This window comes from Nicotiana sylvestris, chromosome 6, assembly GCF_000393655.2.
Source record: "Nicotiana sylvestris chromosome 6, ASM39365v2, whole genome shotgun sequence".
In the NCBI taxonomy this organism is placed as follows: Eukaryota; Viridiplantae; Streptophyta; class Magnoliopsida; order Solanales; family Solanaceae; genus Nicotiana; species Nicotiana sylvestris.
Window position 1 is genome coordinate 112,870,384 of NC_091062.1, and position 25,647 is coordinate 112,896,030.

Consider the following 25,647-nt stretch of genomic DNA (forward strand, 5'->3'; position numbering starts at 1 on the left):
GTTTTAATGACATATCCTCTTCGGGGCATATTTCATAAGCCCGAATTATCGAGTATTAATCCGAACGGCTATCAAGTCCCAAATTTTGGCGGATTTTATGGCCGACTTCACGCTTTCCCTTGTGCTCGAGGTATAGAAAGAACTCCTACTAAAAACGGGCACATCTTCAGGGGTATGGATCTTATTCACTGATGGTGCCTCAAACATGAAAGGGTCCGGGCTCGGCATAGTTCTGAAGCCGCCTGCGGGTGGCATGATTAGGCAATCTATAAAAATTGCAAGGCTGACTAACAATGAAGCCGAGTATGAGGCTATGATTGCAGGTCTGGAATCAGCCAAAGGCCTAGGAGCAGAAGTAATCGAAGCAAAATATGATTCCCTTCTGGTGGTAAATCAGGTAAATGGAAGTTTCGAAGTTCGGGAAGACATGATGCAAAGATACTTAGACAAAATTCAAGTCACATTGCACCGCTTCAAAGAATGGACTCTGGTCCACAAACCTCGGGAGCAGAATAGAGAGGTCGATGCACTCGCAAACCTGGAATCATCAGTTGAGGAAGATGACTTACTCCATGGGGCTGTTGTTCAACTATCCAAATCAGTGATCGAAGAAGGCCATGCCGAGATCAACTCCACTAGCCTGACATGGGATTAGAGAAACAAATATATCGACTATCTAGAAAGTGGAAAGCTACCCGTGGACCCAAAAGAGTCGAGGGCCCTGTGGACAAAAGCAGCCCAATTCTTGCTCGACGAAAATAGAACTCTATATCGAAGAACCTTTGATGGGCCCCTAGCAGTATGTCTGGGACCGATGGATGCAGATTACGTGCTCCGAAAAATCCACGAGGGCACTTGTGGAAATCACTCCGGTGCTGACTCCCTAGTCCGAAAGGTTATTAGAGCAGGCAACTATTGGGACAGCATGGAGAAGGACACCAAAGAATTCGTCCAAAAATGCGACAAATGCTAGAGATTTGTACAGAGGATTCACCAGCCCGATGAACATTTGCACTCAGTCTTGTCGCCATGGCCGTTCATGAAGTGGGGTATTGACATTGTCAAAACCCTGCCAACGGCACCAGGTAAAGCTAGATTTATCTTATTTATGAGTGACTACTTCTCAAAATGGGTGGAAGCGCAGGCCTTCGAGAAGGCACGGGAAAAAGAAGTCATTAACTTCATCTGGGACCATATCATGTTTCGATTCAGGATTCCCTTCGAGATAACTTGTGATAACGGGAAGCAATTCATTGGGAGTAAAGTAACAAAGTTCTTCGAGGATCATAAAATCAAAAGGATCCTGTCAACACCCTACCACCCATGTGCAAACGGTCAGGCCTAGTCCAAAAACAAGACCATCATTCAAAACATGAAAAAGAAGTTAGAAAATGCGAAAGGAAAATGAAATGAAATGTTGCCCGAAGTGCTGTGAGCATAACGAACAACTCCAAAACCAAGTACATGAGAGACGACTTTCTCAAACAACAAGGCTATGACTGCCTCAGATTTTGACATACCACCGAGAGCCGACTTTCTCAAACCGGTTGAGGTCGGAGAGCCGAGCATCAGATTTTGACATGCCACCGAGAGGTCAAACAACAAGGCTATGACTACAGCCTTCGAACTATTAGATGAAAAGCGAGAAACTTCACTGGTCCGAATGGCCGCCCAAAAACAAAGGATCGAAAGATACTATAACAGGAGAACAAATTTCCGACATTTCGGGGTCGGGGATTTAGTCCCAAGGAAAGTCACCCTAAACACTCGAAACCCTAATAAAGGGAAGCTAGGCCCGGACTAGGAAGGACCATACCACGTCCTCGGAGTTATCGGTAAAGGGTCATATAAGCTCGGTACCATGGAAGGCAAACAAGTTCCAAGCAATTGGAACATATCAATGCTCAAACGCTATTACTGCTTGTCACACGTCCTTTTTCCCGGGGGGGGGATATAAAGGAGTTTTTCCAATTAAAGCGACATTGATCGAAATGAGATTATTTATTTAAATCAGAGTCGCCACTTGGGATAGTTTATTGGTGTCCCAAGTTACCGGTTTAAAATCCTAAATCGAGGAAATTTGACTCTATTTATGGTCTGAGAACATAGAAATCTGGGTAAGGAACTCTGTTAACTCGAGAGAAGATGTTAGACATTCCTGAATTTTGTGGTTTTAGCACGGTCGCTTTAATCATACTTGGCTTAAATAATTATTTAATTACTCATTTTAGAACCTATGTGCATTTGCCTCTTTTAATTAAGAAATTATCTTAAAACAGGTCACGCGCACGTGTACCCTTTTGTTTGGCGCGTCAAAAATCATGTCATGCATACGTGTCCACAATTAATAACGCTTTATTATTATTAAGAAATTTTGGTCGAAGTTACGCAAACACATCCCTCGATTTATTTTAAAAATCATAATTATGTCACGCGAACGTGTACATAATCACGATGATAAATTTAAAATGCGCATAAAGCATACTACGATGTTCATAAATTATTTAGTTTTCTAAGTTTGAAATTATTGTGCGGCCAAAAGAACTTTTAGAAACATGCGACACTTAGGTGTTGCAATTTCAATTCTTCAACTTTATTTTGTTTTAACTTTAATTTAGACTACATTTTATACACGTCAGTTTTCATTTGAGGTGTTGCCAGATGCTTGAAGTCACCAAAATTTTTATCAACACTCATTAAACATCTATATCTTAGTGAAGCAATGAATCGGGAAACCAACCTCATATTTAGTCATGAAAATCTATCCAAGAAGATTAAACCAAACTATATATAAACAACAATTAGCGAAACAAAACTGAACAAACCAAATACTAATAGGACACATTTCAAAACAGAGGAATAAAGGTTAAACTCAAACGATTAATAAAACAGAACACATAATGATTAACGAGGCTATCAAAACAAAAGCATGACCTTAACCAAAAATAATAGCGGAAAGGGAGAAATAAACCTCAAATAAGTCTAAAATTCAATTGTTTGATAGCTTTGAACTCAAAAAATGTGACGAACCGCGAACGAAAAATAGAATCGATGGTGAAGAAAACCAAACTGCTGTGTTTATGGAGTTTGAAAGCTGATTTCTGACTGATAAAGGTTGGTTTTAGAGCTAGATCTTTGATGAAGAAGAAGGTTGCGTTTTTTTTTCCAAATCTCGATTTTATGCTCGATTTTTTCTCGCTCCACTTTCCCCTCTGTTTCTCGTCATTTTCATTTCGTTTATGCTATAGAGGAGGGCAGGTTGTTGTAGGGTGAAGAGGGATTAGCTTGGTTTTGGGAGGTTGTCGTTCTTGGAAATTAGAAGTGGCTGAAGCTTGGTCAAGGGAAGGTGCTCGTTCATTTAATTTATATCCAGCTCCACTCCTTATTTTGTTCCCTTTTATATTTTTGTGTGTGGCCTTGTGTGTATTTTCTGAAATCTGCCCAGCCCCCTTTCCCATTTTTTGTTGTGCAAATCCCTCTTTCCCCTGTATTTTTGTTCCCCAGATCTGTCCGTTCTCTTTTTTGTTCCCTTTTCCTTGTTCTCTTTTCCCCCGGCCCCTTCGTTCTTCTCTGTTTTCTGTTCTCTGCCTTGGTGATTCTATATGGAGAGTTGCTTGGAGGAAAAGTTGTGCAGTTATTATTGTGTGGATGGATATGGATGGTGGCATGTGCAGTATATGAGTGCGTGGAAAAGTGTGTTAAGATAATAACAAAAAAGATTTCTTCCATGTATTATTAAATGTGTATGGGTAAATATAGATTGTGAATGTAAATTTGTATGATGTGTGAATTGTGCATCTCGGTTTGTTAGAATGGACAAAGGAATTATGTGTAAAGCACGGATTGGTCAAAAATATATAAAAAAATAACAAAATGAAAAGGCTCCTAGAAGAGATAAGGTCACAAGAAAATATCAAAGGTTCAAAATGCCGTGACTAAAATTTTACGGAGAGCCATTTAAAGAATTTGAAAGGTGGACCCCTCTCTTTTGATTTCTTTCTTTTATTTTAAAATTACCTTTTTTCTCTTTCTTTGTAATGGATAAAGAGTGAACAAAATAAAATACCACTACTGCTAAAATAAATATAATAACTGCTCAGTATTTATTTGTTGAAATTTCTAACTTAGGAATCAAACTAAACTATATGGAAACAATATATATATTCTTTTATTTCTTTTTTGAATTTTTTCTTTCCTTTGGAAGAATAAAAATTACAACTCTAAAAATGCGACTTTTGTTTTGTATGATTTTTAATTTTATCAAATAAACCTACTAAAAAGTGAAATAAAGACTAAAATATGAAGATTAAACTTAATAAATATATTTACTTACTTAAAAGTGAGTGAAAATTCAAATATGGTCAAATATTAGGTGCTCATAGCTGTCGTTTTTTCCTTGGAAACAAGAAGAGTTTTCGGATAAAGATAAAGTGAGCCATGTGACTAAATTTTGACCATATCGTTATTCAGAAGAGGAAAAAAACTAAAAGAAAAAGGTGCAATCGAGTCCTGGTTTTGGACAGCCTACATATCCCGGGTTATAAGGGAATCAGGTCGCATGTAGTTCAAGAAGAATGATGGAGTGATGAGTTCGAGATCGAGTGAGGTTCCGTCAAGGTTCTGGTCCGCGGTCCCGTTATTGCATAAAAAATCAAAACTGAAAAAAAAAACTAATTAAGCCTATCAGCTACGAGTTACAAGATTCTTATCTATGAGTCTTCTGAAGCTTAATCTTGAGTCTTGAATGGTTCTTCATGTGGACGGTAGATTTGAACCTTGACGCTTGCTAGCTGCATGTGCTAGTTCATTCTCCTTCAACTTTTTGGATCAAGACCGGACATGTAGCGCTCATGACCTCAACCATGTCTTGAGTAGTTTACATTTTTTTTTTCTGCTTCTGCATTTGGATTCACTTTATTTTTCTTCTCTTTTTTCTCTTTTTTTTTCATTTTTTTTGATTGAGACAACTTTTATTGGTCATCTCGGATTGTTGACTCGCATTCTTGCCGCGAGCTTCTGCTACTTCTAACTTGAATTTAATTCTGAAATAACTTCCCTTGTTCTCTAGATGGGTGCCTGCTACTGACTTAAACTTTAAATAATTCCGAAACGAATTCCCTAGTTCTCCAGGTGGGTGCCTGCTACTACTACAAAATAGACAAAATAAAAGAAACTTTTCTGTCCCAATTTGCACCAGGAATATATGTGAGTTGTTAGCAAAGCTATAAATCGCCTAAGCTGTTGATGAAGGATGCAGTGATGAGAGTAAAATTAAAGACTCGACTAGGATGTGCATCTCATGTGAGTGAAACCAAGAAAACTTCAACTTGCAAATGTGTCTGCTAAAAAAAAACCTGAATGACCCAGACTAGGAAGTGCGTCTCCTAGATTTAAGATTGAGCTTGCAAAAAACTATAAACGAAGTTTGACTAAAGTAAAAACTGACCCTATTCTCCAGGCAGGATCCCTGATTTCAAGAAAACTAAAAATTGATCCTCTTTTTTTCAAAACCAGACTTCCCTTCTTCTTCTTTTTTTTTTTAAAAAAATTATTATCCTAGGAGAGAGATTCATCAGATTATGATTTTGATCCTAGGAGAAAATTCATTAGACTAGGTCCTCTTTTTTTCTTGTTATTATTAGGAGAAAGATTCATCAGACTAAAGTTTCTATCCTAGGAGAAAGATTCATCAGACTAATTTTCCTATCTTAGGAGAAAGATTCATCAGACTAAGATTTTAATCCTAGGAGAAAGTTCATCAGACTAGGTCCTTTTTCGGTATCTTAGGAGAAAAATTCATCAGATTAAGATTTTTATCCTAGGAGAAAATTCATCAGACCAGGTTTTATATCTTAGGAGAAAAATTCATCAGACTAAGATTTTGATCCTAGGAGAAAGTTCATCAGACTAGGTCTTTTTTTTTTCTTTTTTTTTCGTATCTTAGGAGAAAGATTCATCAGACTAAGATTTCTATCCTAGGAGAAAGTTCATCAGACTAGGTCTTTTGTTTTAGGAGAAAAATTTATCAGACTAAAATTTTGATCCTAGAAGAATGTTCATCAGATTAGGTCATTTTTTTGTTATCTTAGGAGAAAGATTCATCAGACTAAGATTTTTATCCTAGGAGAAAATGCATCAGACTAGATTTTCAATCTTAGGAGAAAAAAGTCATCAGTCTAAGATTTGATCCTAGGAGAAAGACTTAGGAGAAAAATTCATCAGACTAAGATTTTTATTGGGAGAAAAATCTATCAAACTAGGACTTTTAATCTTAGGAGGAAAAAATGTGAAGATCAATGGCAAGATTTTATGCACAATAGCAAGACAAATAAAGGCAAAGATTTGACAAACTTCTCTTTGTCGGCTGTTCTCTTCTTTTCTTTTTCTTCTCTTTTTTTTTATTTCTTTTTGTTTTTTTTTTGTTTTTTTTTTGAATAGTTTCCTTGCACTGCTTTGTTCCTGTTTCATACAAAGAGAAATTTTTCAGTTTTGAAAATGGTGGTCGATTTGTGGCCTTGAGCCTTGGGCAACTTGGCTTCTGCTTCAATCAGCTTGAGTCGGTTTCAAGAGACTTTTGCTCTGCGTCAACCCTAATTGTTTCACACCCAGTACCATTTGTATCTGCAACTCAAACAGCCCTGTCCCAACTAAATATCTTTGCTTAAACGACCTTTTCTGATATTTTGAATGACTTCCTGCTTTTCGACCAATTTGTCTGTCAGAGAGAATCACAAGTTATCTTTGCTTGTGCCAAGTAGGCTGACAAGAGTCTATTGTGGGGCCTTTGCATGAATCCTCAAGGCATGTTGACAGTAGCAACTGAGTTTGCTGGCCAAATTTACTTTGTACAAATGAAAAACTGGTAGCAGATTTTGAAATCTTTTCTTGCTTGTTTTGAGAAGGACTGACTCCAAGTGAAGGACTCAATGATGCAAAGAAACAAGTATTAACAAGAAATGCCCCTGTCAGAAGGACAGAAGGAAGATTTTTTTTAACTAGCCTTAATGATAATAACATGCATTTTGGACTCAACGACCTGATCTATCAAACTAACCAAATCTTCCCTTTTACCATTCTTATGACCTTTGAAGTCGGGCTTGTTCGTGCCAATTCTTTGCATCAGCTTCATTACTCACTTTCGACTAGTGGTGCCCCGAGGGGTTTTTACCAATAAGTCTCTCTCATTTATTCATCTCTCCTTACCGTCACCTTACAGTGCCCGTGAAGGTTTTCACTAGCAAGGCTCTTTTTTTTCTGTTGCTTTCTTGATTAACTTGATAGTGTTCTATGTTGTGCGACAACCGTTGGTCATTGCATTCTTCTCTTAGCATTCTTGAAGGCCTATCGGGAAGTCTTTATTTGAAAGGATTTTGGATAGGGTTGGAAAGAAAGGACGTCATGAAGGTTCAAGATAGTCTCAAAATAAAGGGGGCTGTAGACTTACAACTCTTGGAATCGACTCTTTCAAAAGTGAAATAAAATCTTTGCCCCAGTTTCAACTATTGGAGATTTTTGGAATTTTCTTCTTCTTTTTTTTTTTCTTTATTTTTTGAATTCTTATTTGGTTAGACCGAACCGTGAGGCTGCCTACATATCCTTTTTTTAATGAATCAGGTCAAACGTAGTTCAAACATCTAACCTAACTATATATTTTTTTCATATTTCTTTCTTTTTCTTTATCTTTTTTTTCTCTTTTGTCTTTTTTTTTGTTTTTTTCCAAACAAATGCCCCAACTTCTATTTTCTGGGTGCATGGACCTTTGACAGTTTTTTTCTTATTCATTTTTTTCACTTGAATTTTCTAAGAATTACCCCAGTTTTTTTGAGGGTGGTCAAAGAAAATAACACAGGCTCAAAGGGGTGACAAAGGGTATAAAGTATTTGGGTAGCAGAAAAAGGGCCTCCCAACCTCGAAAACGCCAAACATAGTATCTTTTCGTGATCACAACATTGACGAACATGATTTCTTCTTGGTGTGTCGTGGTCACAAAACATTTTTCATCCCCTAATGTCAAACTTTCCAACAGACTTCAATTGATTAAACATCCTCAAGGCCGATCTTCACAATGATTTGAAGGTGAATTTTATTCGACCTTAATTTTAAAGTATTTCAACTCTTTATTCATCTTCAAAAGTGTTTTTTTTGTTTTTTATCCAATTCCATATTAAATCAATTCTTAAGATCTGGCCAAAATTTCCGCACGCATCTCATGTCATTATAACTAGTGAGTAAAGAACTAGTAACAGAATGAAACAAAAGGACAAATTGTATTTTATTGAATAAAGGATGAAAGGATTTGACAACAAGACAACCAACATAAGATCCGAGTTACAACCCTAAAATAACCCGAATAATGAAAATATCAACAGAACAAACGGGCAAGACTCACACAGATAGAATGGAGGGATAGAAGGGTTTGACTCAATCAAACAAATAAAATCTGGATCACAACCCTGAAATAACCCAGATAATAGAAAAAACATCAAAACAAGCTACCGAGATTCCTTCCTAGTGAGGAGGGAATGACTTTTCAATTGCTAAGCTTGACATTTAGCCAAAAATTTGCTCATCAGAATCACCATGGCCTTCTCCAATTTCAGTCGGCAAGTTTCCTAGAGGATTCTCATTCTTCATGTCACCACGCATCATCCCTACAAAGTGTGCATCATCGTGTTCAGTTAAAGAATTCTGCGTGATATTCTGGGTGTCAATATCTTGGATCATAATCAACTTTTCCTGGTTCATCCTTTCTATTTCTCTTTTCAAATCCCGACAGCTTTCGACATTGTGCCCATGGACATTAGAATGGTATTCACACCTTTTAGAAGGGTCAAATCTTCTTGCACGTGGGTCTACATGATTTGGAGGAATGGGTGCAATCATGTCATAATGCTTTAACTTCTCAAATAAGCTTGCATAGGACTCTCCTATTATTGTAAAATCATTTTTCAACCTGTGTTCCCCTTTATTCCTCTGGCTTGGATGTGGGTTATAGGGAACCTAAAAATTTTGTAGAGGCTGGTGGAGATTTTGTGATGCTCGTGCTTGCCTTCTGGGGTGTTTTGGTGGCTGGACAACATACTGAGGTGGAGCGATAGAGTATTGTGAGTTCTGAAGTGGATACTAGTGCTCACGAGCATCATCGGAAAACTGACGAGGCTGGTCGTACCTTCGAGATGCCCTGCCAGGACCTCTTCTCAACCCTAATGTCATTATGATTTCTTCGTCCTTCTTATTTATGTCAGTAAAATTATCAGATTCAATCTGGACAGCCTGAGTTCCGGCTTTGAGAACTGCTTGACTTATAATTTTGCCTATCTTAAGACCATTCTCAATCATTTCCTCCATTTTGATTGCTTCCGAGAAGGATTTACCCACTGCAGACATCATGTTTTGAAAATAATCTAGCTCTTGAACCTGAAGAAAGACAGTGATTAGTTCGTCGTCATCCATGGGTGGCTTAACTCTAGTTGCTTGCTCTCTCCATTTAATGGCATATTCCCAGCAACTTTCAGTTGGTTTCTTCTTCAGGTTTGAAATGGAATTACGGTCTGGGGCAATATCAATGTTGTATTGGAACTGTTTGATAAAGGCCTGTGCCATGTCATCCTAGACATACCAGCGAGACGTGTCTTGATCCATAAACCATTCGGATGCTACTCCCGTATGGCTTTCCCCAAAATAAGTTATTAGCAATTCTTCATTTCTTCCCGTACTTCTTAGTTGATTGCAATACTTTTTCAGGTGGGCTATGGGGTCTCCATGTCCATCATACTTTTCAAATTTTGGAGTCTTGAAACCAGGCGGCAAGTGGACATCGGGGAACATACATAGATCCTTGAAGGCAATACTCTTTTGACCTGCCAACCCTTGCATGTTTTTCAACCGTTGTTCTAAGCTTTTCACTCTTTGGGTCATTTCTTCCTATTCCATCTTTCGGGCATGCTTCTCAATGTTTGCAGGAAGATCAAACAAGTACGAGTGGTACTAAGGAGAGTGGTACTGCTCTTGCTGGGTGGCAAATTGTGACTCATGACAGGGCTGTCCTTTGCTATTGGCCCATGCTTGATACATTTGGGTCATTTGCTATTTCAGTATTCTATTTTCCTCAACCACAGTAGACTCTTGTTGAACCCTATGACCCTGAGTTTCTTGAGCACTTGTAACAGCTTCGATATCAGTTGTCAATGACATTTTTCCCTTGGATCATGTGTTGCCAGCTTACCACAAACCGACCACCTCAAACTTTCTTTACAATTCAAAATAAAAGACACATTAGAATGGACTCAGTCGGTCCTTATTATTATCAACTATATTTTTTTGTTACCTTCTTTTCTTTTGTTTTTTCAAAATCATATGGTCGAACCTGATGTGGGTTGCCTACGTATCATGTGGGAACAAGAATCAAATCTTGCGTAGTTCGGGAAGATCAGGAATAAAGTAAATAAACTAACTTTTTTTTGGATTTTGATTTTTTTTTTGGCTTTTGGTTTTGTTTTTTTTTTGATTTTTTTGGAGAAATACTTCTAGGAGAAAAAAAATACATATTTTTGAATTTTGGTTTGAACTTTTTTGAATGAGAAGAAAATATTTTTTTTTTGTTTTTTGTTTTGGAATTTCAAAAGAAAAACTTCTACATAAGAATTTTTTTTTTGTATTTTGGACTTTTATGTTGAATTTATGAAAGAAATACTTCGAAAGAAAAGAGAAAATATTTTTTTGAATCTTGAATTTTCTTTAGAATTTTCGAAAGAAGAATGAAAATATTTTTGGATTTTGAGAGAGATTAAAAGAAAATATTTTTGTAATTTCAAAAATTGGGGTCTAAAAGGAAGACTTTCTAAAGAAGCAAGTACTGAAAAATATTTTTGGATTTTTTTGAAAATTGTTGTCTCAAAAAAAGACTTTTCTAAAGAAGGAAGTCGAGGAAAATATTTTTGGATTTTTTGAAAATTGGGGGCCGGAACCGATGAAGTTTGCCTACGTATCTCGCATTCGATGAGAATTAGACCCGCATAGTTCGGTCGTTTTGACATAACTGAAAAAAATATGATATTGACTCATTTTGAAATGACTATTTTTCCTTCTTTTTTATTTTCTTTTTTTTTGCAATGCTTTTTTTGAAAAATTTCAGCAGAATTTCGGGAAAATTTCAAATACCGGAGTTTTCAGAACCGGGCTTTATTTCTGTTACACCCCGTAATATTACGTCGATATTACGTCCCGCAATATTATATTATGTTATGCTCTACAATATTATGTTACGATGATGTCACCCTCCGCAGTAATATATTATGATGATGTTATGTTCAGCAGTATTAAGTTACGACAGTGTTCTACCCAGCAGTATTAGATTACGGTAATGTCACAATTCGCAGTATTAAGTTACGACGATGTTGCACCCTGTAGTATTGTACGTTGAATTTGTCGTAATGTAATTGACATCAGTTCAAGTAAAAGAGTATTTGGAGATTATAAGGATTATGCTATTTCACAAGCGATTAGTAAATTCATGAAGGTGAAAGGGGGAGCAAGTCAAAGAAAGTGAATTTTGTCCAAGTTTGGCATTTTTGGGTAAAATACGGCCCGAGCTAAAATATCTGGTATTTATGGATTAGTGTCATGCGAGGTACCACATGACCATACTAGTAAGGTGTATAAGGTATGTGAAAAGTGAGTAATATTTTAAGTAAGTGGGAGTAATTCTCAATTTTGCGGGTAATTGATTAATTATCGGGTAACGGAACATTACCTATTTAATTAATAAGTGGTGATGGATCATTTGCACTCTTGGATAAGATAAGCTTGCCAAAAACATGGCAGCCATTAAATTAACCAAACTAAGTGACTAAGAGTCCAAAATGCTTAGGTGGCTACCTAAGGTTATGTGAGAATTTAACAAAAGAAGACTTGTTATAAGTCTTATTTTCCATTGGAATAAAGACTTGTCTTTCATTTGAACTAAGACTTGGACAAGAAAAGTCATAAACGTTCAATACAAAATAAGAATCCTATATACCATTTCCTAGCTTCAAATTGCTTCAAAAGCCAAGTTTGATCAAATGCTTCATAAAGAAGAAGCTTGATTCTTTCCAAATAATTCAATGAACTGGAGCTTGGTTCGTTCAAGGCTTCAAAGACATAAGCAAAAATTCAATTCGATTTTGGGGTTCTAATTTCAATACACGAAGGTTTCCAACAAAAATTGTTAGAATCGTAGCAACGTAAAATTTTGCGGTTCCAAAAGAGTACGGTGCAATCTTCAAGAATATTATACGAAGTTTTCTTTACTCCAGGTATGTTAAGGCTATCCCTTCTTTCTTTTGCCATGATCCATATGAAACGAACAAAACGTGCAAATGCACAAATTTCATGAATGGCTCTATTTATAAAAGTATTAGAGGTATCTATGTTCTTGAATTTCCATGTGTCATAATATTCTATCATCTGTTCATGGGTCTCTGAAAAAAATACGAAAGTTGAAAAGAGTTTACTTTATGATATTTCTCAAAGACAAAATGGTCTTATGAAATTCCGAAAGATTTTATTAACATACTTTTCATGCATTTCATACATGTGCATAGACCCATGACCAGATGGCGTTATATACGCATATATATGTAAATATATGTATATGGGTTATGTGAATAGGTTACGGCGTTATATACGCACCACCACCTGATCAGTTGGTATATGATGATGATGTTGCCCGCATTGACTGAAATATTATTCAAACGTCGTTATATATGCGTATATATGTATATGGGATATGGGAAATGTTATGTCGTTATATACACACCACTACCTGATCAGCTGGTATACGATGATGATTTTGTCCATAGTGGCCGATATGATATGATGGGATGCCCTTAGAGGCTCATGATGTTATGAAACATGTACCTATGCACAACATGACATTCATACGCATACGCATGATGCTAAAAGTAATTTATGATTTACAAAGATATTCAGACTTACATGTTGAGTCATGTACGTTGTATGTCTTCCATGTCTCTTATGTATTTATTTATGTGCCTTACATACTTAGTACATTATTTGTACTGACGTCTCTTTTGCCTGGGGACGCTGCGTTTCATGCCCGTAGGTCCCGATAGATAGGTCGAGAGCCCTCCAATTAGGCTATCAGTTGGGCGGAAGATGTTGGTGCGCTCTATTTGCTTCGGAGTTGATCGTTTGGTTAGTATGATTTAGACATGTATTGTTAGGTATAGCGGGACTCTGTCCCGACCTTTATGACATTTATGTATTCTTAGAGGCTTATAGACATATGTCGTATATGTAAAAGATTGTAGGACCTATGTTTTGAGTTTATAAAGGATCATGTTGGCCTATTAGGCCCGTATGTCATGTGTATATGATGATGTAATAAGAAAGATACGTTATGCTGGTACTCAGTTGAGTGAGGTACCGGGTGCCCGTCACGGCCCATCGGTTTGGGTCATGACAAAAGTGGTATCGAAGCAGTTCTGTCCTAGTGAGTCTCCATGCCATGTCTAGTAGAGTCTTGATTATGGGTGTGTCGTGCACCACACTTATAAGCAGGAGGCTACAGGGCATTTAAGACTGTCACTCTTTCTTCTTACTCTAGATCTTGTGATAGAGCTCACTTATAAGATTCAAATTTCAAAATTGTATTTTATTCGTAATAAGATAACACCTACATCTAGAAAGTAGGTTGGAAAGAGAGATAATTGTGGAAGAGCTGAGTGAGAGGAATTGGATTATTGTATGATGCTTACGATAAGTAAATGTGAGGTCTTTAGTATATCATGGGTATACTGAAAGGTGTAAGCTTCCTGATAAGAACCCTTAGGGCAAGAATGTCTATCCATCTTTATGGTGAAAGACAATGAGAGATTAAGAAGATAAATACAAGTTTCAACAAGCAGAAGAAGCAAGAAGAAGAAGGGTACAAGGTGCCCAGCTAATAAAGGTTAACAACATTTATAATTGAGGCAGAGGAACATAAGATTTTTGATTTATATTCAATAGTAACAGAGGTATGTGCAATTTGCCGTACCCATCTCAGTTATGCCCTATGGGGCTAATAGGTGTAGTTTAAGAAAAGGACGGAACATCAGGACCTGGCTGGGGTTAGAGTAAACCAAAATGGTGAATGGATTATTTGTGTTAGTTGATATTTCCGAAAGATATTGCAAGTGTGCTAGTAGATCTCCTTGTGAGACTCCCAGATGGTACACTCTAAAATAGTGTAGCCAGATATGAGTACTACAAAGACATGCACTATAAGCCTTGCAGGGATGCATATTACCTTAGTATGGCTCGCGTCCCTAGTAAAGCAAGAACGTTAAGCAATTTGAAGAGCCACTGGATGGAGCAAAGGGAAGCTAAAAGCAAAAGAAGGTCTTGTTTGAGTTTTTAGAATAAAGTGATTGACATAAATGTTAGCGAGAAATAAGAAAAGAGTTAATGAAGTATAATGAGAAAGATGTGTTACATGGAGGACAACGGTAGATCAAAATATGACTATATTACAAAATCTATAGTCAAGTGAATGAAGAGACGAGAGGTGACAGTCCTTAGGACAACAAAAAAGTATAGGCCATACAGTCATATCCCCATTTCGAGAAATATTTGCGACTCTAACGTGATTAATAAAAGGAAAAGTTAGACCGTAGATAATAGAAATCAGTATGGACTGGTGAGTAAGATAAACTAAATATGAGCAAGGGACTGAGTGATTTGATAATAGTCAGCATCATGAGAATTTCAGATCGCGTTCCGGCAATAATAGGATTGACAACAGAAGAAGATTCATGAGAAATTCAGAGAATGGTCATTCAGGAAGACGCTTCCCTAAAGCAAGCAATGTTAGCAAAGTTAAGCTTAAAGGACTGTATGTACCAGTCACATTAAGTGTCACCCTCGCGAGTAAGGGAATTTGTCATCCTTTGTACAGAAGGATTGCCGCAAGGCAAGTAAGGATCATTGATGTTGAGAAAGACGCCAAAGATGAAGAGGTAAAACATCTATAGGATGGTCGTCATAGCTCAAACTCTCAGTACACCCCTAAAGAGGGAATATGGAGTGATGTAAATGTGACATTAAGTCAGAATTAAGTGGTTCTAATGACTATGGACTGGTAAAGGAAGAATGCGATAAAAATGAGAAAGTGATATGATTGAACTTATCCAAATACTACAGATATGCTACGATTCTAGAACGTTATGCAAACGCGACGTCAAAGAGAAGAACTAAGGGCTCCTTCCCAAGATGTTATTGATAATTAAGGATCCAGTACGAAACATAAGTTAAAACAAAGCAAATAACCCAAGAAAGATTACGAGGAATATTGATATGAGAATGGGCCAACGAGTAGTTAGTAATTGTCCAGGAAGATCTTAGTTATGGCTAAACAGGCGGTTACAGACGAGTCATCAGAGCGTGTAAGATAAACATAGTAAAACCCAACATGGAGAATTCAGCCTCGGAGAATATCATTATAATACTTGAGATATATTCAAACAAGATTCGGGGTAGTTAAGGTATCATATGAGTGTTACGGGGATAAAAAAAGTGCCACTGGAAAGGCAGTCAAAATATCAGTTCAGAAGCAACCATATAAGCACAAGGGCATGAAAGTAAGCAACTACGGATGATTATAGGAAAGTAAGGATATCAAAAAAAAGGCCGTAATAAGCTCACAGCTTTACGAGAGTCGAGGGTTCTCCCTAATACTACAACGAAAGACTAGCTGAGGAGATAAGAAAGAAGGCTTCAACCTAAGCACAACGACCTAAAGAGGAAATGGTCGTGTAACAACAATCTCGCAACAACATTGTAAGCATTCCAAAGGAAATTGGTACCTATCGCGGCTAATGAACGGGAAGTAAGAATTAAAAGTAATATTCGATATCATATGAGTTGTATGAAAACTCTGGCAAGTGTGGGAACTAAGATAAGCTAAGTATGGACGCAACAAGAGGCAGAAAGACCAGGAAAAGTAATAGCTTACGTTGAAAGAAAGCTAAGATGGAACGAAAGAATTATTTGTTCGATGATCCAGAATTAGTACGTTATGGATACACTCAAGATTTCGGAGCATTATCCAGGTAATATATTTGTTGACAGTCATAAAGCCATAGAAAACTCCGGTATAAGCTAAAAGAAAGAATTGAGCCCAGGGAATAGACAAAGGATTTAATTGTTAGAAGATTGTATCATGGATATTCCATAACACCCATGAAAGGCTAAGGTAATAACTGATACCATGAGCCATGGATTGGAAGATAGCTTAAGCCTACGTAAAGGCCGATCAGAAGGAAAAGGAAACTAAAGAATTACATCACCTAAGTAAATTAGGAGCCTGATTATTGGACCTAGAGAAATTATAAAAGTTGTGCTTGAGAACATGACAGAATCACTCTTAAAATCAGATGTTTAAGAGAAATAACACAACAACCATAATATATAATGGCTCTATAAGGAATCCAGTTAGAAGAAGTACCAGCCTCATAAGAAGTCAGTACGATGCTCCCATCGGATTGTGTATATACCAGAGGTACGAGTATTATAATAGAGCTTCAAGTTATGGACGTGAGTTACATCCAGGTGGAAGGAAGGTCAGGAAAGAGATAGATGATACGATGCGCGATTTTAAGGTAAGTAAGGTAAAGGTGAACAACGTATGAGTTACTCATAGGAAGAAGATCGTAAATAGTCCATACTTTAGATAAAAGGCCCAGAAGCACGAGGATTCAATGTCCGAGAATGATAGCAGCATCTTCACCGGCATATCTTCCAACCTACAGTTTCTAAGTATCGAGAGGTCTAGTTAAGAGAGTAAATAAGAGTTAGAGATGATATGATATCTCGCTTGATGTTCAAGAATAACACAAGGAAATCTGTGATACAAGCACGTTGAAAGGAGGTTGCGAATAGTATAAATGGATATGTGTAAGTGGAAAATTAAAGTATGGTAAAGCGACAAGGTTTTAGGAAGTCGGGAATAAGGATAAGAAAGGGCGAGTGAGAAGGCGACGAGAATGGATAAGTCCTCACGATTAAGCCTATGAAAACAAGAAGAGCTTATGGTTTCTCTAAGGTATACAAAGCTCAGTATAGCCTGGATGAACTCAAAGGGGTCTAAGACTAATGGCATTTAGAAGAAATGGAATACTGCCCTAGTAGTAGAATGAGGTTGAAGTTGTGATGGATAAAGAATGACGTTTGTACCTTCGATTGAGTAATGATTTGAAGAGGATTTCACGAATTGTACGGGATTAAAATTAAAATAGCCACGTAAGGTAAGCCACACAAGAATGCTATGAAATACCGTTATGGGAGTATAGTATCGCCCTAGGTGGATCAGAAAAATCACTTCAAATATTTCACAATCAACGCAAGGCCCTAGTGATTACATAAGAGGTTTTAAGTTATCAACAACACATTGTAGATCAATATTGAGGTGAATCAACAATGGATGGACAAAAGTTACAAAGTATGAGATAAGATTAGACCGTCATTCTAAAGTTAAACAGTAATGAGGAAACATTAAAGGACTTAAATTTATATATATGGAATGAGCAACGAGAGTAAGCTGGGATTTGGTAGCAGACCTCAGCCACGATAAACTAAAGTAAGAGTTATGGCAGTAAATTCATACGGATGGTTAAACGGTCCTATGCAATGAGATATAACAATATTTGTGAATTCAACCAAGTACCGAGCGAAGAACTTCAGTATAGTCATAAAGACCCAAAGGGACGTCTTATCAAGCTCTACATGTGAAGCCTAGAGATTAGGCACACTTACAAGATCAGAACTATACATGCTGCATGATGAAAGGTAGCAACGGTTACGAGATTGGAAGGAATCCGACTAAAAGTTGTGGTGTGAGAAGGAGGCCTATGGGGGGATGTCCTAGACTTTGGACTTATTCACAGAACAGTCGCCTAGATAGCAAGGAAAGTTCTAAAGTGTTCAGAAGATATAAGTTAAGAAAATGATAAGAGCATTAGCGAACATTCGAGGACGAATGTTCCAAAGAGGGGAATGATGTTACACCCTGGAATATTACGTCGATATTACGTCCCGTAGTATTATATTATGACAATGTTATGCTCTGCAGCAATATGTTACGATGATGTCACCTTCTACAGTAATATATTATGATGATGTTACGTTCAGCAGTATTAAGTTACGACAATGTTCTACCCAGCAGTATTACATTACGGTAATGCCACACTTCGCAGTATTAAGTTACGAAGATGTTGCACCCTGTAGTATTGTACGTTGAATTTGTCGTAAGGTAATTGACAACAGTCCAAGTAAAAGATTATTTGGAGAATATTAGGATTATTCTATTTCACAAGCGATTAGTAAATTCATGAAGGTGAAAGGAGGAGCAAGTCAAAGAAAGTGAATTTTGTCCAAGTTTGGAAATTTGGGGTAAAATACGGCCGGAGCTAAAATACACAGTATTTATGGACTAGTGTTATGCGAGGTACCACATGACCAAACTAGTAAGGTGTATAAGGTATGTGAAAAGTGACTAATATTTTAAGTAAGTGGTAGTAATTCTCAATTTTGCTGGTAATTGGTTAATTACCGGGTAACGGGACATTACCTAGTTAATTAATAAGTGGTGATGGATTATTTGAAGTCTTAGAGAGATAAGCCTGCCAAAAACGTGGCAGCCATTAAATTAACCAAACTAAGTGACTAAGAGTCCAAAATGCTTAGGTGGCTACCTAAGGTAATGTGAGAATTACAAAACAAGACTTGTTATAAGTCTTATTTTCCATTGGAATAAAGACTTGTCTTTCATTTGAACTAAGACTTGGACAAGAAAATTCATAAACGTTCAATACCAAGTAAGAATCCTATATACCATTTTCTAGCTTCAAATTGCTTCGAAAGCCAAGTTCGATCAAATGCTTCATAAAGCAGAAGCTTGATTCTTTCCAAATAATTCAATGAACTGGAGCTTTGTTCGTTCAAGGATTCAAAGACAGAAGCAAAAATTCAATCCGATTTTGGGGTTCTAAATTCAATCCACAAAGGTTTCCAACAAAAATTGTTAGAATCGTAGCAACGTAAAATTTTACGGTTCCCAAAGAGTACGGTGCAATCTTCAAGAATATTATACGGAGTTTTCCTTACTCCATGTATGTTAAGACTATCCCTTCTTTATTTTGGCATGATCCATATGATACGAACGAAACGTGCAAATACACAAATTTCATGAATGACTCTATTCATAAAAGTATTAGAGGTATCTATGTTCTTGAATTTCCATGTGTCATAATATTTTATCATATGTTTATGCGTCTCAAAAAAAAAATACGAAAGTTGAAAAGAGTTTACTTTATGATATTGCTCAAAGACAAAATGGTCTTATGAAATTCCAAAAGATTTTATTAATGTACTTTTCATGCATTTCATAAATGTGCATTGACCCATGACCATATGGCGTTATATACACGTATATAAGTAAATATATGTATATGGGATATGGGAAAAGGTTACGGCGTTATATATGCACCACCACCTGATCAGCTGGTATATGATGATGATCTTGCCCACAGTGGCTGAAATATGTTTCAAACGGCGTTATATATGCGTATATATGTATGTATATATACGTATATGGGATATAGGAAAGGTTATGGAATTATATACGCACCACCACCTGATCAGCTGGTATACGATGATGATTTTGCCCACAATGGCCGATATGATATGATGTGATGCCCTTAGAGGCTGATGATGTTATGAAACATGTACCTATGCACGACATGACATTTATATGCATACGCATGATGCTAAAAGTAATTTATGATTTACTAAGTTATTCAGACTTACAGGTTGAGTCATGTACTCTATATGTCTTCCATGTCTCTTATGTATTTATTTATGTGCCTTACATACTCGGTACATTATTCATACTGACGTCCCTTTTGCCTGGGGACGCTGCGTTTCATGCCCGCAGGTCCCGATAGACAGGTAGAGAGTCCTCCAAGTAGGCTATCAGCTCGGTGGAAGACGTTGGTGCTCTCCATTTGCTTCGGAGTTGCTCGTTTGGTTAGTATGATTTAGACGTGTATTGTTTGCTATGGCGGGACTCTGTCCCGACCTTTATGACATTTATGTATTCTTAGATGGTTGTAGACATATGTCGTATACGTAAAAGATTGTACGGACTTGTCGGACTATGTTTTGAGTTTATAAAGGATCATGTTGGCCTATTAGGCTTCTATGTCATGTGTATATGATGATGTAATAAGAAAGATACGTTACGTTGGTACTCGGTTGAGTAAGGTATCGAGTGTCCGTCGCGGCCCATCGATTTGGGTCGTGACAATTTCCTTCCTACATAACTCTTAGTTTTTCTCTTGATTTTATTTTCCTAGCATGTCAACATACAAGCCGAAGCAAATAAATGTACAAATAGCACATAAGATGAATCAGAATAGTCTTTCATTTCGGGTACACTTGTCATAGACGGACCCAACCCCTATGTTGAGTCCCCTAAGTCAAATGCACATGATGCAGACAAAAGTTCCTACTAGGGATCCGGCATGAGGCTATGTTATTCTACGTTTAAACCTAGGGTTGTGTTCTTGACCTGGCTTACCTGAGCGGACAACTCGAGCCGAAGAGGGAGCAACGTACTGGGAGCACGAAAGTCTACTTGGTCTTGTTGCTGGCCCAGCCTCGTTCTATTTGGTATAACTTCTAATAGAAAAAGTGGGCCACGCAAACGTGTGCACCATTTTTAGAAGTCGCAGAGGGGTGGCGTAAGAAGACATTTTAATACAATTCTAACCATATCGAAATGGTAAATAAACAACAGTTAGCACATTAGGTTCATAAAAATACGGTAATATTAACAATAAATAAAGCCAAATAAAATAATATTAAAAAGCTCGAATTCTTGAACCCTGAACCAGAAGTTCTGGGTTCTTGTCCCCAGCAGAGTCGCCAGAGCTGTCACACCTCCTTTTTTCCGAGGGGGATATAAGGGAGTTTTTTCAATTAAAGTGACATTGATTGCAATAAGATTATTTATTTAAATCAGAGTCACCACTTGGGATAGTTTATTGATGTTCCAAGTCACCGGTTTAAAATCCCGAATCGAGAAAATTTGACTCTATTTATGGTCTGCGAACACAGAAATCTAGGTAAGGAATTTTGTTAACCCAGGAGAAGGTATTAGGCATTCCCGAATTTTATAGTTTTAGCATGGTCGCTTTAATCATACTTGGCTTAAATAAATTGTTTAATTATTCATTTAGAACATATGTGCGTTTGCCTCTTTTAATTAAGAAATTATCTTAAAACAGGTCACACGCATGTGTACCCATTAGTTTGGCGCGTCAAAAATCATGTCACGCGTACGTGTCCACAAATAAAGAGAGAAAGTTTGGTCGAAGTTGCGAACGCATACCTCGATTTATTTTAAAAATCATTATTATGTCACGCAAACGTGTACACAATCACGATGATAAATTTAAAATGCACATAAAGCATACTACTGTCACGACCCAAAATACCGGTCGTGATGGCGCCTATCCCATTACTAGGCAAGCCAACCAGTCCACTAACCACAACCCATTTCCATTAGTAAGAAAACATTTCCAACACGAGTTTTAAACACCGATTTCATAATAAATGTTTAAAATGACAGAAAATATACGGAAGGCAAAATAATAATAAACTACATAGCCCAACTGATCTGGTGTCACGAGTCTAGAGCCTCTAATGCAAGTCCGAACATCCTACTACATAGATAGTCTAGAAAATGCTGAAAAGATAACAAGATAGAAGGGAGAGAACAGGGTTACGAACGCCATGCAGCTACTTCGAAATCCCCGACAAAAAACTGAACCAGCTGAATAATGCTCACTCGGCTGCTCGGGCACCTGGATCTGCACACAAGGTGCAGGGAGTAACGTGAGTACGCCAACTCAGTAAGTAACTAAAGTAAATAAGGTCTGAAAGTAGTGACGAGAAGTTCAAAAATACATAACGGAATAACCAACGAAATAACATGTCATCTTTACAGTTCAAAAATCAGTTTTTGTTATAAAACCACATTTCCAGTTTAAACATTTGGAACCAATTACTTAGCACTATATCAAACAGAGGCTTATTTAAAAGAAAATGAAATCAGTGAAAACATCATGACAAGGCCTCTCGAGCAAGGAATCACTCAAAATCTGGCCCCTCGGGCAGCCTCTCCGTCACTCGTGACTCAACTCTCGTCACTCAGTACTCACTCTCAGCACTCAGCTCATTTATATCTCATAATAATAGAAATCATAGTAACTGTTGCGGCGTGCAGCCCGATACAATATATATATATATATATATATATATATATATATATATATATATATATATATATATATATATATATATATATATATCGATGCGGCGTGCAGCTCGATCTATATAAGTATCGATGTTGCATGCAGCCCGATCCATAATATATACATATAATATCCTCACAATTGAGTTCTCAACATCTCTCAGTCTTTAACCTCACAACCTCTCGGGCACAACAACATGAATTAGGGAACTCAGCCCAAACAATCCTCACAATTAGGAGTAAAGCGATAAAACCAATTTTAGCTTTTAAATAGGTAAAACACGACTGAGGATATGCTTTTAGCAAGTAAAGTGAGGAAAAACAATCAAAATGCCACCAAGGGTTTCTACAGGTCGGCACAAGGCCCCAAACATGGCATACAACCCATAATATAGTATAAATATCCAAAATACGGAATAACATAGTATTTCCAAATCAAATACTCGGCTTAGTAGTCGCTACGGGACAGATCAGGTCGCAATCCCTACCGGTTCACACCCACGCGCTCGTCACCTAGCATGTGCGCCACCGCTTTTATCAAAACAATTCAACTATCGGGGTTTTGTACCCTCAGTTCCAGATTTACAATGGTTACTTACCTCAAACCGGTGAAAATACTACTTTGCAATGCCTTTGCCCCTCGAATCAGCGTCCACTCACGTCGAATCTATTCAAAATCAGAATCACGGCGTCAAAATATGCTAAAGGAATGAAGCCCAAGTGAAAACAATCGAAAAATACCAAAAATCCCGAAATTATCAAAACCCGAGCCCCGGGCCCACTTCTCAAAACTCAAAAATTTTCACATCATTAGATTCCTTATCTCCCCACGAGTCTATACGTATCAAGAGTACCAAAATCGGAGTTCAAATGACCCCTCAAATTCTCAATTTAAGGCCTCCTTTTAATTCCTTTAATTGCAGCCTTAATCCATGAAATATTACCATAGTAGTGTGTTTTAGGTCCAAAATCCTTACCTTAATGAAGTCTCTTTGATTTCTCTCATCAAAATTGCCCAAAGCTTCCAATTCCGAGTTTAAAAATGGTTAAACCGTTCAAAAATCGCGAAGGAAGAAATATATACATTTTGCCCAGGCTTTTCCACATCTGCAGCACACCCACCGCATCTGCGGTACCGCATTTGCGGTACCGCATTTGCGGTCAAAACTCCACTTCTGTGGAAATTCATTAATCCAGCCTAAACCGCATCTGCGGTCTACTAGCCACATCTACGACTCTGCAGGTGCGGTCCCTCTACCGCATCTGCGGTTCCAGACATTCTTCCCAAGATCCGCTTTTGCGGACAATCCAACGCATATGCGGCGCCGCACCTGCAGTCCCCAAACCGCAGGTGCGAAAACACCAGAAGCAACAAAACTTCAGCAGCTGCAATTACACTTCAACTTCCCCGTTAACCACACGAAATCATCCCGAGGACCCCCGAGTCCTCAACTAAAAGCACAAACATAACCCAATACCTTATTCAAACTTGTTCCAATCATCAAAACACCCATACAACATCAACTCTACCAAATCACATCGGATTCAAGCCTAAGTTTCTAAAAAAATTCGAAATACGCTTTTGATCAAAAACCCAACCAAAGCACGTCCGAATGACCTGAAATTTTACACACATATCCCAATTGACACAACGAAGATACTGCAACTCTCGGAGTTCCATTCCGACCCCTATATCAAAATCTCGCCTATCAACCGGAATTCGCCAAAATATCAATTTCGCCAATTCAAGCCTAAGTCTACTCCGAACCTCCACAACCCATTCTGATCACGCTCATAAGTCACAAATCACCTCCCGAAGCTAACCGAACCATCAGAACTCATATCCGAGCCCTCTAACACATAAGTCAACATCCGATTGACTTTTCCAACCTAAGCCTTCTTAAAAGAGACTAAGTGTCTCAAACTTCACAAAACTCATTCCGAACTCAATCCGACCAACCCGATACCACAAAACATGGATAACGAAGCATAAAGAAGCTGAAATGGAGGAAATGGAGCGGTACTCATGAGACGACTGGGCTGGTCGTCACATCCTCCCCAACTTAAACAAACGTTTGTCCTCGAACGAGTCAAAAAACATACCTGAAGCCTCAAATAGGTGAGTATATCTACTCTGCATCTCCCGCTCTGTCTACCAGGTAGCCTACTCCACGGGCCGACCCCTCCACTACACTTTCACTGACGCTATATCTTTTGACCTCAACTTTCGAACCTAACGTCCCAAAATGGCTATTAGCTCCATATCATAGGTCAAATCATCATCCAGCTGAACTGTGCTAAAGTCCAAACCATGAGAGGGATCTCCAATATACTTCCGGAGCATAGAAACATGAAATACCGGATGCACACTCGACAAGATGGGCGGCAAAGCAAGCTCATAAGCCACCTACCCAACCCCATGAAGCACCTCAAAAGACCCAATGAACCGCAGACTAAATTTCCCTTTCTTCCCAAATCTCATGACACCCTTCATGGGTAAAACCTTCAACAGAACCTTCTCGCTAACCATGTAGGACACATCTCGAACCTTTCTATTGGCAAAACTCTTTTGTCTCAACTGCGCTGCACGAAGCCTCTCCTGAATCATCTTTGCCTTCTCCAAAGCATCCTGCACCAAATCAGTCCCTAATAGCCTAGCCTCACTGGGCTCGAACCAATCAATTAGAGATCTACCCCGCCTCCCATACAAAGCCTCATATGGAGCCATCTGAATACTCGACTGTAAACTATTGTTATAAGCAAACTCTGCGAGCGGTAGAAACTTATCCCATGATCCACCGAAATTCATGACGCAAGCACGCAACATGTCCTCCAATATTTGAATAGTACGTATGTACTGTCCGTCCGTCTGAGGATGAAAAGTTGTGCTCAACTCAACCTGAGTACCCAACTCGCTCTGTACGACCCTTCAAAACCGTGAGGTAAACTGAGTACCTCTATCCGAATGATGGAAACTAGAACACCATACAAACGAACAATCTCCCAGATATAGATCACTACCAACCGCTCTGAAGAATAGGTAGTACACATAGGAATGAAGTGCGCGGACTTGGTCAGCCGATCCACAATCACCCAAATAGCATCAAACTTCTTCAAAGCCCGTGGAAGTCCAACAACAAAGTCCATAGTGATCCTCTCCCACTTCCACTCAAGAATAACCATCTGCTGAAGTAAGCCACCCGGTCTCTGATGCTCATATTTCACCTGCTGACAATTGAGACACCCAGCTACAAATCCCACAATATCTTTCTTCATTCTCCTACACCAAT

The 25,647-nt window shown here is 38.0% G+C and overlaps 2 protein-coding genes across 2 annotated transcripts; one reads left to right on the top strand and one right to left on the bottom strand.

Annotated features, from left to right (window-relative positions):
* Window positions 1-205: 205 nt before the first annotated feature.
* LOC138871113 (uncharacterized) lies at window positions 206-655 on the top strand. The gene has a single exon (XM_070148969.1). The coding sequence runs from the start codon at window positions 206-208 to the stop codon at window positions 653-655; it is 450 nt and encodes a 149-aa protein (XP_070005070.1).
* A 23,935-nt stretch (window positions 656-24,590) lies between these two features.
* LOC138871114 (uncharacterized) lies at window positions 24,591-25,166 on the bottom strand. Its single transcript, XM_070148970.1, has 2 exons — window positions 24,861-25,166; window positions 24,591-24,764 (listed from the first exon to the last, which is right to left on the bottom strand). The coding sequence occupies exons 1-2, from the start codon at window positions 25,164-25,166 to the stop codon at window positions 24,591-24,593; spliced, it is 480 nt and encodes a 159-aa protein (XP_070005071.1).
* Window positions 25,167-25,647: the final 481 nt, after the last annotated feature.